Raw genomic sequence first — 16,283 nt, 5'->3', positions numbered from 1 at the left:
TATTTTATGTATTTATTTAAATAATTTTTATTTTGCTCTTCAGCCAAATAAAGACTTCTAGAGCAGCATATAGGCAACCGTAAATGAGACATTTATGGCTGCTCTCAGGCTTATATTCTTAAAAGACATAGCACAAAAGGAAAATGGGTGGGGAGGAAGGAGGAAATAATCAAACTCAGGTGCACGTTCTTAATTACAGGTACTTCTAGAGGCCAGCTTATCTGGAAAACCTCAAGGAAAAGAGGAAATTTGTATTTCACACTTTCTCCTGTGCCATTTCCTGAATCAAAACGCTTCCCCCTCCCCCTCCCACACTCCACTAAGTTGCTATTAGCCCACAGTGGAAAGCATCCCGGGCACATGCATGTTTACTGTGGCATTAAAACCTTAATCTCTATTCATCTACAGCAGATGTGGAGAACCTTTGGCCCTCCAGATGTTGATGAACTACAACTCCCATCAGCTCCATCAAGCATGGGCAGGTGCCAGGGGATTTATAATTCACCAACATTTGGAGAGCCAAAGGTCCCCCACTCCTTATAGATCTCAGTGGTGTTTGACAGAGTAAAAGGGGGCAAGCTTACAAATTAGAAATTGCCTCAGGGCAGAGGAAGGAAATGTAGACGGGGTAAAGGAGTGCTGGTGGAATATTTCAGTGAAACATATTTAGCCCCAGCTGCTGCTGAATACATGGAAGCAGACTTTCTGCCAAAGGTTTTGCAAAAGGGAAAAAAGCGGGTGCTATGAATGGATGAGAAAGTATCCACAAGGGATCCCTGTTATACCCTAGAGGAGGCTGCCTCATTCTGAGAAGGGCATTCTTTGCATTTCTGGAAGAGACAAGCAAGTCTTCTGCCAGGCCACAGAGATGTAAAAATCCAGAGTCTACCCTCTAACTGCCCCAGCATCCTGCTTCCATCAGTGGTCAGCAGCCAGATGCCCCTGGGAAGCCCACAAAGCATGGCATGGAGACAATAGCCATCTCCCACTGCCAGCATCTGGTATGGAGCAGACTGCCTCTGCTTGTGGAGGCTCTGTTTGGCTCCATGTCTACTTGCTGCTCCACCGTTCCCATTTAGTTATTATGGCTAATGGGTAGCAGTTTATAAATTGGCAAGGTATTTTGGCCAGGGTGAAGCAGTGCCGGGCTTTTCCTGCAGCTCCAGTTGGGCTGCCGTTGTTAGCACAGCGCCCTCCCTCTGGCCCTCCCCAGCCCGGTGGAACTCGACTCCTCTTTTCAGGGCCCGTGAATGACTGAGTCCCTCGCTCCTTTCTTTCCCAGGCTGGCTGAATGGGCCCAGCCATGCCCAGCGTTGGCAGTGCCAGGCGGAGACGTGCTTCTCCGCATGGATTCCCCAGGCCATGCCTGCTCTGTGTGTGTGTCAGTGTGTGTGTGTCGGGGGATCCTGGCTGTGTGAGTTTCACATAACTGGAAGAATAAGGAGCTGGCTCCATAACAACAAGCAGATTGATCCTAAATGGGGACGTGCGAGGACTCTAAAGGCTTCCCAATTGCGGAAGCCACAGGTTCTTCAACCTGGAAGCCTTTGAATCCTAGAAACTGTGTGCGTATGCACTCCTCATGTGCTCAGGGGAAGGCTTGTCATTTCTTCCTTTGTACGCATATCACTGGGCAAAGCCTGCCATACAGATAATTACATGCGGGCACTCCAAATGTTACTGGACTCACGACTCAGCCAGCGTGGCCAGGAATGATGGGAATTGTAGTCCAGCAATATCTGGAAGGAGGCAGGTTCCCCAGCACTTCGCAAAGATCTACAGCTCTCTGAATGTTCCACCCACCTCCCCAGAAGGCTGACTTTGAACAGGTAGGTGGGACTGCCCACATGCCAATCATCTGATGTTACACTGATGTAAGGTGATTGGCAGGTGGGCTTTCCCACCCATTTGTCCAAGTTGGCCCTTGGGAGTGGCCCAAGCAGGACCAGACTTCCTGAACAGGATGTGTCAATCCTACTTACTGCAGGGTTCAGGTACACCAGCCAGTTTCCCCATGAAATGACATCAGGGTGTGGGGCAGTTAGCCATGGGTGCAGAAAAATGGCACGGAGGGACAAATGTTTGGAGTCTGATGTTTGGCCTGTGAATTAGATTTGGCCCGTTGACCCCTGAACTAGAGACTAGGTTTCCCTTTGTGGCATGGCAAGAAAAGCATTGCTTTTCACATCTCTGTGAATCTGGTTCCTGGACCAGGGACAGAGCCAAGGGTGCTGGGGGGCGGGGAGGATGTCAATTCTAACTTCTGGCCAAAATCATCCACCAAAACAGAGGCTGGGAAACAGACAGTTGCTCTTTGACATATATGGCTAAATCACATCGCAAAACTGCATTGAGCTGGCAGCACGGCTGCCTTTGAAGGTCTTGTCTTTAGAATGGCTGATTGGCCTTGAGATGACGTGTCCGTGGTCTTCTCTCCTTTCTGCTCATTTTGTCACACTTACAAGTATTTACATATTTCACTATCGGCTAGTCTCCAGACCATATATGTCTAATATATTGTGGTGGTCTCTTTGGAAGGGTTTGCATTGAGTGTGTTCACAGCCTCGGCTCTGGCGCCTGGGCCTCTGCACAATATTTCACCCTTCCCCTTCTTTGGCTGACTTGTGCCCGGGAGCTTCCTGCCTCCCCCTCTCTCTTGACCAGGTCACATACCATACTCCGCTATCTATTATTCCTAGGGCTGCCAGACCTCCAGGGCTGCCCTGAAGCCTCCAGGTTTGCTTGGCCCCTTCCAGCTGGCAGGGGGAGGGCTCAAATCTCCACAGAGAGAGTGCCTGGAAAAAAATTGATCAAGAAGACTACGCATGCAGCTTGCAAGCTTTAGTCCAGTGGGAGCCAGCTCCAAATTATTGCACAGACTCTCTGAGGGATCTGCCCTCCTCCCCTCCCCTCTCCCAATTAACCTCCGTCTCCAGGGCTCAGTGGTGGGAGGGAGCGCAAAGGAAGAATCACCAGGGCCCACCCCCATCACAACACCAGGGCTTGTCTCCCTATGACCCCCAGGGCTGGCCCGAGGTGTTTTGCCTACACCCTGGCACCGATCTTGCCCTGATGCAGTGGCAAGGGCAGTGGGGTTATGTGAGGCACGGGTGAAAGCCTGCTAGTGCAGGGAGGCAGATCTGCTGCCTGAAGCAAGTGGCTTCATCTTGCCTAATGGATGGGCCGCCCTTGATGATGTCACCAGTGGCCTCCCCAGGTCTCAGGTTTGGGCCCTGAAATCTCAGGGTCTGGGGTGCTCCTGACCTGGGCCAACCCTAATTATTATTATTTTGCTAAATTTATAAATTAAGCCAGCAACTTACACAGGGGTTATGTTCCAGGGACTGCACCTAAAGCCAAAATTGCACATAGTCAAAACACATTAGGTGCAATGGCAGTTGGGATTGCAGAAGTCTTTTTTCCCCTATCTGCCCCCTTAATATATACAGTATATTTTTTAATCGTTCCCAAGTCCATAAGGCTGAATGTGCACAAGATACATGCACACAGGTTGTGGGCTTACTGTACAGTCCTGTAATTCCACCAAAGGATTCCAGGGTGGCAAACATGTCAGTACCAAAAGAATGCCCTGAGTGATTTAGCCACCAATCCCTTTTCCCAGGGAATTGTAGCTGTGGGAGGGGAATAGCAGTCTCCTAACAACTCTAGTTCAGACTTTTCAGTTAAAACAGGAGTGGGGAACATTTTTTTCAGCTTGAGAGCCACATTCTATTCTTGACAAGTTCCTGGGGGCCACATGTCAGGGGTGGGCGGGGCCAAAGGCAAAAATGGGTGGGGTAACAAATGTAAATCTTACCTTTGTGCAATTGGTTGGTTTCTATATGCACATTCTATTTCCCATCCAGATAAGCAAGAGCATTATCACAGTTCAAGGACAGATCCCAGCCAGGCAAAACCTTCAAGGAGGTTGCAGAGCTGGGCCCTGGAGGGGGTGTGGCCTGGGGAGGGTCCCAAGGGCCAGATGGAGGGCTGTGGAGGTCCATATATGTCCCCTGGGGCTGAGGTCCCCCATCCCTGGGTTAAGAATCAAAGACGCCCAAGAGAAGCACGACAGAGGATGATAAAAGCATGTGTTGCGTGAAGAAAGTGGGGAGGAAGGCGATTTACCCACCCTCTCTTGTAGTAATGGAACTTGGGGCTAGCCAACAAAACTGACTGGCAAGACATCCAGGACAGCCAAAATAAATTTAATTCATCACATAGTACATTGTTAATTTATTGAATTGGCTACCTCAGGAGGTGGTGGTGATAGCAACTGCTTTCCCTGGCTTTGAAATGGGATAGGACACATCCATGGAGGAAAATCAATGGCTCCAGGATTTGGGAGTGGGCTCAGGCACTGAACTCTCATTGGGCCCCCATAATTTGGAATACCTATGATGTGCAAACTGAGACTTCTCCCAGGCTACTCCTGATCTTCCTGGGTGTTTTGTCCGAAGAAGACGTTGCAGCGCCATGGGTCTTGGGGCTCTGGTAAATACCAAGCGCTGCCAACCTTCTGGAACCAGCCTTACTGCCACAGCTAAAATAGAACTTCCATGTTCAGAGGCACAATACCCAGAGAACAGGGAGGCCAATTACAGGGGAGGACTCTTTCCTCCATCTCTTTGCTTGTGGTCTTCCCGAAAAACATCTGACTGGCCGGCCTTGGAAACAGGGCATCGGATGAGAGTGACCTTTGGCCACATTCAGAAACAAGATTCTTGGAAGTGGTGGGGACCTGTGGGGCCTCCTAACTTGGGTTCATGTCCTATGGGCAGCCTGGGACACATGGCCATGTCTTTCCCAGGAATGGGCATTTGGAAAAGCTGCCCTGTGGGGTATCCAAGCAGACTTTGGCCCTAACCTTGGAAGAGTCAATATTTACAGAGTCCAGTTGGAGGCCTGAATGTTGAGTTGGGGGGAGAAATCTCTCTCCGCAGCCACCTTTCCCAAGGCCACTACTAAAAGCTAGGAAGGGAGGATGGGTGTTGGCGCACAAAAATACTAGAGCATCAGGGGTGAATGACCCTCTCCTCTTGCTCGTTTGGTTTGCATCATACAAGGAGAGGCTGCAATGCAGTGGGTGCAGCACATTTGGGGAAGGGCCATAGCTCAGCGGTAGAGCATCTGCTTTGCATGCAGAAGGTTCCAGGTTCAATCCCTGGCATCTCCACGTATCCCTGGCAAAGACCCCTGACTGAAATCCTGGACAGCCACTACCAGTCAATGTAGACTGAGAGCTAGATAGATCCAAGATCTGATGCAGGTTCTTGTGTTCCTAAATTCACCTGACTGCGGGGGCGGGGTAGGAAATAACTTATGAATGTCTACTGGGGAGTAAGCCCCATTTCCCATCAGTGAGATGTGCTCCAACGTCAGCGTGCGTTGGGACTGCTGAAATAAATGAAAAATATTAAATCAATAAATACATTAAAAATAAAGTGCATGCCAAGGAAGATTTTACCCAATGATTTAAAAAAAAATAAAATCAATTTTTATTGTTAACCACTTGGGAGCTGGATGAAATGTAGGTTTTACAATGCGTAGGGAGAAAGAAAAATAAATTTAATAAACAATTAAAAAATAAAATCGCATTGGAGAAATATGTTCCAAAAAATTGTATTTCACCAAGAGGCTCATTTCACAACAGGCTTATTTGCTGGAAGCCGCCCAGAGTGCCTAGGGCCTCCTGGTCAGATGGGCGGGGTAATCATCATCATCATCATCGGAGCCACGTGGATACGAGGCCACTTTCAGAGAGGCCGGGGAGCCCCCTTTCTCCACTCCAACACCAGGGGGAGCTCTCACACGTCAGTGCGCCTACTGCAGCTCAGCCCAGAACGGAAGTGACGCCTTGGCCTTGTCACGTGCAAGCCGGGGCCGTTATAATTTTTGTATTTTGAGGGGGGGGGGGACATGCCTTTATTTCTCTGATTAGTTCTCCCATGTCCCGAGTGAGGAGAACCAGAATCATAATGCCGGTCATTGATTTTTATAAAATAGCTAGCCGAGCGCCTGTCACATGGCGCCGCGCTGATCACGTGACGGCGGCCAACCTGCCTCGGGGCGGGCGAAGGAACATGGCGGACCCCATGGCTGCTTCCCTTGTTGTTAGGCAAATCAGCGTTACGAGGCGCGCATGCGCAGAGGGGGGTGGTATCCGTTGAGGAAAGGAGAGGTGAGGAGGGGGGGCGGATGGGGGGTCCTGAGGAGACGGGGGGACAGGGAAGGGGGGCGCCCAGGAGCCTTGGACCGAGCGAGGGTCGGCAGCAGCAGCCTGGGGACCTAGATATGGGGCAGCCCCAAGAGGCGGGCTGGAGGGAGCGGGGAGGCTCCAGCGGGCCCGAAGGGACCCAGGCGTCCGGCGCGCCCAAGTGGGGGGTGGCTGGGAGCGAGGAGGGCCTCGCAGGGCCGGCGGCAACGCAGGAGCCACGGAAGCTGGAGCGGAGGGACGTCGGGACCCAGGTGTCCTGGGGTCCAGGCGTGGGGGCCCTTGACAATGGGGGGATCCAGGCCCCAGCCGTGGGGAAGGCCCCGCAGGGACAGGGTGGCCCGAGGAGAGTCACGATGAGCAGATGGGGGCCTCGTGGGTTTGGGGGGCCCCCAGGCAGCGGGAGCCTGGAGAGCCTGGGCCGCCCTCCGCCCGGCTCAGGGAGGAGCAGCCAAGCAGCGAGGCAGGAGAAGAGAGCCTCGTGGTGCGTGGGGGTCTGCGAGTCCTGCGTGGCTGTGGCCGTGAAAGGAAAGGGCGCCCCCAAAGAGGTGGGGACCCAGCTCTCCCACAGGGAGGATTGGGAGTTGGGTGCGGGGGGCCCCGGGGTGGTCAGGGGAAGAGGCGGCGAGGAACCAGAGTTCCCGGCGCGGGGCGTCAGCCGCAGCCACTCCGGGGGGATCTTGGGGCATGTGGGTCCCCAGAGGGATCCTGTAAGGGGAGCTGGGATGTGGGTCCAGAAGGAGTGGTACCGGGACCCTGCGGAGGCTTCTGGGCAGGTCTGGGTGCCCCGCAAGCCAGCCAGGGCCCCTGATAGGATGGGGCTGCCGTGGCTGCAACGGGAAGCCAGCCCCCAGGGGAAGCAGAGAGAGTGGAAGCCCGAATCTAGGGGTGTCGGTTGTTCCCCAGAACGTAGCCAGGTCTGGATCCCCCGAGAGAAGCCAGTTCCTGCGGGTGGGGGTCCTGGGGATGTCTGGATTCACAAGGTGAGGGATCCCTCTGGGGCTGGGATCATGTGGGTCTGGGCCAAGGTGACAAATTGTAATGAAGAAGATGAAGCAGAGGAGACCAGGGTTTGGACCTTCCGTAAGGAGGGCCCTAGGAAAGGGGGGCAAGGTGAGGGTGGATATGGGGTATCTTAGGGCGGGGGTGCTATTTGGGGGGCATGGGTTGGGGGAGGGAGATACTGCACCTGGGAGGGAGGGGGGAGGAAATGCTAGGCTCATACCTGAGGGAAAGGGTTAGAAATAAGGATGATTTCATATGGGGAGATCCTGTCTAGAGGACTAGGGAGTAGAGGAGGGAGGGTGGAGCAGAGAGACCTTGCTGGATTATTCCTGGGGTGGCTACAGCCCAGTATCCTTGAGAGAATCTGGAGTGGGGTGGCGGCGGCTGCCACCAGGGGAGGGAGCAGAGTCCAAGGCGCCTCCGGCCGCACGGGTAAGTCAGGGTCCGGAGGCTCCCGGGGGGACCTGAATGGACCGCATGCTGTTGCATGCCAGGGTAGGAGCTGGGGGTGCTGGCGACTGGGGCGGGAGTGTTGAATTTGCATGAATTACTGTAATTCAAGGATGGGCCTTCATGGGGAGGAGGCTTCTGTTCTGTTCATTGGGGCACCATGTGAAAAACGGGGCAGGGCCCTACCTGACAGTTGAACCTGGGACCTTCTGCATGCAAGGCAGGTGTTTATGACTGTGTTGTAGACCTTCCCAAATAGAACTCATGTCTTGGTATGTGTCGGCATGGAAGGACTGGAGCTCTTCCCCATTATTCCTTTTCCTGTATGTACAAGGACAGTGAACCGAACCCTATGTCTGGCAGCTGCTGAATGGATCCCTTTCCGCAGAAGTGGCTTGCCCAGTGTGAGGAGGGCCTGCCGCGCCTGCTTGCCAGCAGCAATGTCACTGCTGCTTATAGGGAGGGGTGAAGTGTTGGGGAAATCAGGGCTTTGTGGGCACCCTGGTGGAGCCATTCAAGTACTCCCATTGGTGCACATAGACAGCTCCAACTTCCCTCTGCCTCCTGATAAAAGGCAGCGACACCACTGCCAGGAAGCCAGCTCCATTTCTGCCTTCCTGTAACATTGTGATCAACAAAGCAAGAGATAGTGGTGACAGTAGACTTTTAGCCACAGAAAGCTCTCCCCAGCTAACCAGTTTCTGCCCTTCCAGGAGCTTATGCGATGCAGGTGAGCCAGGGAGCAACATTACTCGCTCTGGCACTGTGTGCAGTCTTCTCGCTAGGTCTGGGCACGGAAGGCAAACGGAAGCTCCAGATTGGGGTCAAGAAGCGGGTGGACAACTGCCCCATCAAGTCCCGCAAGGGTGATGTGCTCCACATGCATTATACGGTGAGTGCTGCAGGCGTGATGTGGAAGGGCAGGTCAGTGTTAGCTGAGCACCTTGAAGTTTGCGGGGTCTTTTCCAGAAGCCACGGGGGAGAGACATAATTGTCAAAGGGTGAATTGTAATCCAGTGGAGAACCTGTCGGGCCTTCATGCATTTCTAGACTCCAGCCCCTGCTCTCTCATCACGGAGTTGTGGCTCTTTGGGAAGGGCTGGGGGACCTGCCTGCCTGCCTCCAGGTATTGCAGAACTTCAGCTCCCATCATCCCTGACTGTTGGCCATGCTCACTGTGGTTGATGGGAGCTGGAGCCCAACAGCCGGGAGGGCCTGCAGGTTCCCCATCCCTGACCTGAAGCAGACCTGAGTCAGCAACTCCTGCCAAAATTGGTGTGTGTGTGGTTGCTAAGTTGGTGGGGTTGGGTTTGTTTAGGAAGGCAGACGTCTGTGGGTGACCCAAGTTCAGAGCTTCAACAGAAAGAAATAAAAGAAAAAAAGAATCCTACTGTAAATTAGGCACACGTGTCTTGTGTCTCATGGAACTGTCTACTCCTTGGCATCTGAATTCAGCAACCCCTCTGAGATTTCACTAGGATTATCTCCAAGGCTTTGACGGAAATTTTTGTGACCATAAGGACTAGATGCTTAGCTTTCTTAAAAAAGGAATTCTTGAAGCAACTGAATTCTGCACCCACTACTAAATGCTGCCATTGCAGCATATGCTTGGCTCAGCTGCTTTTTTCAGCCATGCATCCTTGCTGACTCACACAATGACTGCTGTGTTATGTGGCAATTTGAATGCAGGAAATGGACAACCAGAGAAAAATTTTGTGTTCCCTGTGTGAGGAGGAGAAGGGCGTGGAGCTTTTACCCCCCTTTGATTCCAACCATATGGACATAAGGTTACTCTAACTCGTTCCTTTCTGCAATTTCCAGACCTCTGCTTGGCCAGAGAACATAAGCAGAGCCCCTCTGGATCAAACCAAAGGCTACCTAGTTCAGTTTCCTCTTTCCCATAGCAGCCAGCCAGTATGCTACTGAATTCTGTGTTGCTGGGAATCACAGTTAGGGAGAGCAGCATTGCCCTCTGGTTCTGCTCGCATGCTTCCCATTGAGAACAGAGTGCTAGACTAGATGGACCACTGGCTTCATGCAGCAGAGCTCTCTTTTATGCAGTTAGATCCTTCTGGGAATCCCATAAGCATGACAGCGCTATTTCCCCCCAGCTAATGGTACTCAAAAACAATCCTGGGGGTTGCATCATGAGATTAGTGTCTGGTAGCCACTGATAGTCTTGTCCTCCCTTTTTAAGTTTTTTTTTTAAAGGGATGTGTTTGTTTTATAAATTAAAAATTTATGTGTAAGTGGACCTGGGATCGAACCATGAAGGGTGGGTCAGAAATGTACCAAGTAAATAAATAATCCCCTTTTAAAACCATCTCAATTTGGCAGTTATCCCTGCTCTGGATGGTGGCAGGATTCCAGAGTTGAGGGCCCCTGGTCATCTGAGCAGTAGGGGAAAAGAGGGTGGGTGTATTAATTTCATGTCCTGCTTTAATTAATTTCATGGCCTTCTCAACAGGCGTTTCATTAACCCTTGTTAGGAAACAGGGCCCTCGACCTGACTCACCTTTGCTCTGACCCAGCAGGGCTTCCGCCTCTCAGGTTCTTATGAGTCACTTTCTGCAGTGGAGCAGTGAATCACTGAGTGATAGACACTCATGTGTGAATGTGCCCTGAGTTAGTCAGTCAGTGAGAGAGCAAGGCTGAAACACCCTGGGGTTTCTTTACTAGGGTGGAGCAGGGATGGGGAACTTTCAGCCCTCCAGATGTTGTTGAACTCCCATCAGCCCAGCCAGCATGATGGGAGTTGTAGTCCAGCGATGACTGGACTCCGGAGGGCCACTTGGAGGGCCATCCTCCTGCTGTGGAGGGTGTTTGTATACATGTGCTTAGTTAAAACTGCACATAGTTAAAGCTATGGAATTCACTTTATTAAGATGTAGTGATGACTTTTAAAAGAGTAGACAAATCCATGAGGAACCAGGCTATCAGTGTCTGCTAGCCACACTGGCTCCCTTGTCTGTATGTCTCTGAATGTCTGTTGCTGGGAATCTCAAGTGGGGAGAGAAGAAGAGTTTGGATTTGATATCCCGCCTTTCACTCCCTTTAAGGAGTCTCAAAGTGGCTAACATTCTCCTTTCCCTTCCTCCCCCACAACAAACACTCTGTGAGGTGAGTGGGGCTGAGAGACTTCAGAGACTAGCCCAAGGTCACCCAGCAGCTGCATGCGGAGGAGCGGAGATGCGAACCTGGTTCCCCAGATTACGAGACTACCGCTCTTAACCACTACGCCACACTGGCTCTCAAGAGTTGCTCTTGGGTCCTGCTTGTGGCCTTCCTGTCGAGGAATCCAGTTGGTCACTGTGAGAACAGGGTGCTGGACTAGATGGGCTCTATTTGGGCTTACTTCACAGGGCTGTTCTTCTTTTGGGATAATAAGCACAGCATCTTGGATGTTTTAAGAAGAAACCCTGGCTGGCTCACACCCCTTTTAACTTCCACACTCTCTCATAGGGCAAGCTGGAGGATGGGACAGAGTTCGACAGCAGCCTGACTCGTGATCAGCCGTTTATCTTCTCCTTAGGAACTGGACAAGTCATTAAAGGCTGGGATCAGGGCTTGCTTGGGTAAATTCTTCCTTCCAGCAGGGATCAGGTGTGGCAGTGACCGCTGTGTTGTGGTTGCTGATTTTCAAGCACCCGAACGGGGAAACAAAGCAATTTCTCCAGTGGCAAGTCAGAAGCACAGATTTTGACTCTCCCTTCTCAAAGGATGCTGGAAAGCTCCTAAAACTTTATTTATTTGGGTCTCCTGGAACTTTTTTTTATTATTATAAAGAGCAGAGAATTCCATAATCTGGGCATGACCTCAAGGAAGGGCCTCTGCTGTATTCCAACTGCATCAGCGGCACCTTTGGCGGGAATGTTGGGGGAGAGCACTCTGTGCAATTGCACCCAGGAGATCTGGCTGGCATCTTCTAATGACCTTTGAAAATCCATCTGTCCCGGCTCATTTTATTTATTAAAGTGTCTTGTTAATCAGGACAGTTCATCTATCCTGTGCTTCTCTCCAGTGTTAACTACATTTAGTGTGCTTCTTTTTCATTTGTATGTAATTTTTATATTGATAGCTGCCCCTAGGCAACGTTAGAAGGGAAGATTAAGTGATATGAATGAAGTAATTATTTTCAAGTCAGATTCCAGCCCTCCTGTTTCGTGTTGCTTTTGTACAGCAGCAAAGCCGTGTACTGTATTTGGTTGGTAACTGAATTTATACTGTTCCTTTGGTCTTTCTAGGATGTGCGAAGGTGAGAAGAGAAAGCTGGTCATCCCCTCTGAGCTGGGTGAGGAGCTGGAACGGGGGAGGGGGAAGAAATCGGGCTCCTGGGTTCAGAACCTGCCCCAGGGTGGTTGCCATCATCATTTTTTGGCAGGGCTCAGTGGGAGTTGAAATCCCACAACAATCCCACAGATCGCGCCATCCCTGCACTATGGGAACTCTTTGATCTCTTGGGTAACTTTGCCATTTTTCTCCCTTTGCTCACAGGTTACGGGGACCGGGGAGCACCACCCAAAATCCCAGGTAAATCGTGCGTGCCCTTTCCCCCTTGGAATCAGTCCTGCTATGGATTCTGAACAGATGGGCAGGGGCTCCTTCCCCACCCCAAGCGAAGTGTTGATACCATGCTCTTAAGCTGCTTTCTCCCTACTGGCCTTCTGAAAACCAGGAGATGAGAATGGAAGGGATCAAAACCTAGTGGCCCCGCTCGAGTTCCAGGCAGTCAACTGTGGGGCCCTCAAAGCTTCCAGGGGCCCTCTGGCACCTGCTCTAGGGGCTGGGATGGGTAGTGCTTCTTCGCAGCACCGCTCCCTCCAGCCTGCACTTGTGATTTCCCTTTCTTTTTCCCCCCAGGTGGCGCAACCTTAATCTTTGAAGTTGAGCTGCTGAAGATTGAGCGAAGGCAGGAATTGTAGCGACATCTCTTCGGGGGAGGGGGCACGCGGGGAGGGGAGGTAATCTCCAGACGCGACTCAGGATTTGTTGATACCGATGGGCCAAATAAAAGCACAGACCAGAGTTGTATTGTGACTGCAGCGGGTGGCCTGGTGGCAGGAGAAGGGGCAACGCTGTTCCAAGGAGGTGGAGGGTTCCTTGGGCTCAAGATTTGGGCCAGTCTGACCTCTGTGGCGGGGGGGGGGGAGCCCCAAATATTTGGGTGCAGAAAGCCCCAGGGTCAACCCCTGCCATCTTCGGCAAATATGACTTAAGGTATGAGGACTAGGAAAGGCCTCTGCCTGGAGGCTTGGAGAGAGGCTGCCAGTTGCAGCAGACATTACTAGGCTGGGTGCCCTGCTGGCCTGACTGTGTAAGGCAGCCTCAGGGGTTCAAGTCCTTGTAGGTGTCTGGTCTCTGGCCTGATCCCATCACCTCCAGGTGGGGCCGGGAGAGCCACTGCCTGTCAGTTTTGAGTGGTGTCTGGGCCTCATCAGATGTTGTTGGACTACAACTCCCATCATCCCTGACCATTTGCTAAGCAGATGGATGATGGGAGTTGTAATCCAGCAGTAGGGCTGGGCAATCTATCATCTAAAACCAGTTTGAAGTCCATATTGTGATACGAGTTTCATAATTTTTGACCTGGCAATATTTTGGGGGGGTGTGTGTGTGTTTGCTATACTAAAATCACTATGTGGGGAAAACCGTGAAGCCAGCCAATGCTCTATCCTTATTTCAGACATTGTGATATATCGGGATATCAATAAGTTTAGCTGGTGATCTATTGTGATGTAGAAAACCAGATATTCCCAGCCCTATCCAGCAATATTTGGTGCCCCAAGCTTGAAGAACACAGATGTAGACAATACTGAGCTAGATCGACTAAGGGCTGGGCTCCTAAGCAAGGCAGCTCCCTATACAGTGGTGCCTCGCAAGACGAAATTAATCCGTTCCGTGAGGCTCTTCGTATAGCGGTTTTTTCGTCTTGCGAAGCAAGCCCATTGACATCTTAGCGGATTAGCGCTATTAGCGGTTTAGCGGCTTTTAGCGGATCAGCTGATAAGCGGCTTAGGGTTTAGGAAAAGGGGGAAAAAAGGGAAAAAACCCCGCAGGAACTCGCAAGACATTTTCGTCTTGCGAAGCAAGCCCATAGGGAAATTCGTTTTGCGAAGCACCTCCAAAACGGAAAACCCTTTCGTCTAGCGGGTTTTCCGTCTTGCAAGGCGTTCGTCTTGCGGGGCACCACTGTACATGAAATTTCACAGAGAGCTTGCCAGGGACAGGCAGCCTGTGTCCTTCCAGAATCCAGATGGCGTTGGATTGTAGGGTATGTCGCTTCCGATCAGCCTGGGCAGTGGCCTGAGAGGGTATGGGTTTTAGTTTACGTACATCTAGAAGGCTGCAGATTCTCCGTTCCCAGAGTATTGGGGCATTGGAAGCCCAATAAAAGACTTGCAGAGCAGGCAAGTCTTGTGCTTTGTGTGTGGCTGGCAGCAGGATTGGGCAGTCATGGTGGCCAGGCTGTCCAAAGCCAACCTTTCTGTCTTTGGTCTGGCTTAACGTGGGGACTTGTGCTGCCCACAGTCTGGTCCTGTCCACCTGCCAAGAGAAAGCAAGCTCTGGAGAATATCGTGTGCTTTGCTGTAGGCGGCACATCCCAAAATCCCCTTGTGATAGACTTCAAGGGATTCTGGGGGCCTTTTCTGTGCTTGTGGCATTGGACCTCCACAAGAGGCATATGGGGATTTGTGAAGCCACGTTCCCAACAACCTGTGTAATTAATTAATTGAAGCATGCGCTGACTTTGTAGTGCAATTTGGGTTTGTTTCAGGACAACCTGTACTGAATAAACGAGCCGTGAAAGTTGTGAACAGTGAAGCAGGGTGAGAACATGATATAACAGATAAGTTTGCACTGCAGAGCAGAAAACTGCGAGGGGGTGTTCTCCCCCAGTGAAACCACCAGTGTGAAAGCTGCTGGGACCCTGCCAGTATTGTCTACTGTGAAAGTGAACAGTTGTGAGCATTGCTGCAGAAGGCTATAGTGAAGGGGCAGGATGGGTTGCTGTGAGGAACTCACTTATCCTCCCTGACAGAGAGGGACTAGCTCCAGAATGCCTTTTGCAAAGAGACCATTCTCCAGCCTCCCTTGTTCAGCATGAAGAACAGTTGAGACAGTGTGTGCGCACGCTGTACTTAAAAAAACACCAACCCCTACAAATTGCATTTGTGCCTAATTTTGCAACCTCCATAAATAATGCCAGCGAAGTGATTTTCGTGTGTGGTATAATTAATTGTTCCTGTCAGGGCTGTGGAGAAACAAACAAAAAAATCCTATTTAGCAAGGCACAACTCCCCATCCCCACCTTTAGAGCATAGAAAGCATTGCCATTTCCCACACTCTGATTTCAGTGTGATTCTCACCACATAACTTTCAAGACTCATCCTTTGGCCATAAGGGTTAGAAAGTTGCTTCCCGCCCCCATGCCCAAAATAAAATTAAAACAACCTAGGATGTTAGGAACATAAGAACCTGTCTGACTAGGCCGGGGGCTTATCTAGCACGCAGAATTCTGTTCTCCGTGGCGAACCAAATGCCCCAATGGGACACCCACAAGCAGCATCAGAGTGTAACAGCAACTCTTCCTTCTTGAGGTTTCCTGCAGGTGGCATTCATGGGCGTATGGCCTCCAACAGTGGAGAACATGGCCAGGTAGCCTAACCCTCTGAATTTGTCAAATCCTTTTTAAAGCCATCTAGGTTGGTGGCTTATACCCACTGTGAGTTGCTGCAGCAGAATCCCTTGGCACGTGAATCTTTATGGTTTCTTGGCACAGAGAAGCAGAAGCGGCTTTGCAAGCGAACTACTTCCTTGCATCAACCAAGGAGGGAAAGCAGGGAAAAGTATGTGTGCGGGAGAGAACTAAACCACCCCTCCTTCATAAAAACAAATTCTGCCAAGGCCACAGTGAGAAACTGGGTTTGCTTGTGGGTGAGGAACCTGCCAGACCCTCCAGATGTTCTTGGATCTTTCCCATCATCCCTGGCCATGGGGTTGTTGGGGCCCAAGGAGAGCTGGGGGACCACAGCTCCCCCCACCCCTGGCTTAGCCTCTTTCTTCAAACTGGGGAGGTTGTGCTTGCTGGCAGAAAGCGAACTCTGGCTTTCTTCCAGCTGCAGGAAATGAGGCACCTGCTTTAAAGGCAACCACGCCCTTTGCGGCAGAGAGCCAAAGGGAGCCTTGCAAGATGCAGCTTGCGGTCGCAGCAGCCAGGAGGACTGCTCCACCCTTGAGACAGCATCTCTCTTGCCCTGCCCTGCCCAGTCTGGGAACCACGTAGTGTTTTGTGGCAAGGCTGTGGCTCTGGTGCCTGCTTTCCCTGTTCCTTTCCCTCCCCTCTGGGGCCAGTGCCAACCCCTCTTAGGCATCTTGGTTTGGAAAGAAGAGCCACGTGGAAAAATCAGGCCGGGGCCAGCTCCGGCCATTTCGCAAAACACACACACACAAAAAAAACTTGCCTGGTGACTTCAGGCAGGAAACACGAAGCCAGATTAGTTCCAGGCCCCAGAAGACATTCTTTCCTTGCTGAGTTCAGCCCCGCCACAAGTGAAGGGGAGGGGGAGGCTCCGCCTGCGTCCCCACCAGGGACAGCGTTGCTAACTGGGGGACC

The 16,283-nt window shown here is 51.5% G+C and overlaps 1 protein-coding gene and 1 long non-coding RNA gene across 5 annotated transcripts; one reads left to right on the top strand and one right to left on the bottom strand.

Moving 5' to 3' along the window:
- Positions 1–6,034: 6,034 nt before the first annotated feature.
- LOC309329991 (peptidyl-prolyl cis-trans isomerase FKBP2-like) lies at positions 6,035–12,694 on the top strand. 4 transcript variants are annotated; one of them, XM_081841365.1, is made up of 6 exons: positions 6,035–6,181; positions 8,383–8,561; positions 11,132–11,244; positions 11,914–11,960; positions 12,164–12,199; positions 12,530–12,694. In XM_081841365.1, exons 2-6 carry the CDS (start codon positions 8,394–8,396, stop codon positions 12,589–12,591), a joined length of 426 nt encoding a protein of 141 aa, XP_081697491.1. In that variant the 5' UTR covers positions 6,035–6,181; positions 8,383–8,393; the 3' UTR covers positions 12,592–12,694. The 4 variants fall into 4 exon arrangements, with proteins under 4 accessions (XP_081697491.1, XP_081697490.1, XP_081697488.1 ...); XM_081841364.1 differs by lacking the exon at positions 6,035–6,181 and adding an exon at positions 6,261–6,762; XM_081841362.1 differs by lacking the exon at positions 6,035–6,181 and adding an exon at positions 6,851–7,327.
- A 364-nt stretch (positions 12,695–13,058) lies between these two features.
- LOC309330127 lies at positions 13,059–14,848 on the bottom strand. The gene is made up of 2 exons (XR_014151291.1): positions 13,860–14,848; positions 13,059–13,527 (listed from the first exon to the last, which is right to left on the bottom strand). It is a non-coding gene; the product is annotated as an uncharacterized lncRNA (long non-coding RNA).
- Positions 14,849–16,283: the final 1,435 nt, after the last annotated feature.

This window comes from Podarcis erhardii, assembly GCF_964252035.2.
Source record: "Podarcis erhardii genome assembly, chromosome: 15".
Lineage (NCBI taxonomy): Eukaryota > Metazoa > Chordata > Lepidosauria > Squamata > Lacertidae > Podarcis > Podarcis erhardii.
This window is presented reverse-complemented; position numbering and strand designations above follow the sequence as displayed.

Coding starts and splice junctions, on each gene's coding strand:
- LOC309329991 (XM_081841362.1), top strand. CDS start 6,940: ATGTGGGTCCAGAAGGAGTGGTACCGGGACCCTGCGGAGGCTTCTGGG. Junction 7,328..8,382: donor CCCTAGGAAAGGGGGGCAAG/GTGAGGGTGGAT, acceptor CTGCCCTTCCAG/GAGCTTATGCGATGCAGGTG. Junction 11,245..11,913: donor TGGGATCAGGGCTTGCTTGG/GTAAATTCTTCC, acceptor TGGTCTTTCTAG/GATGTGCGAAGGTGAGAAGA.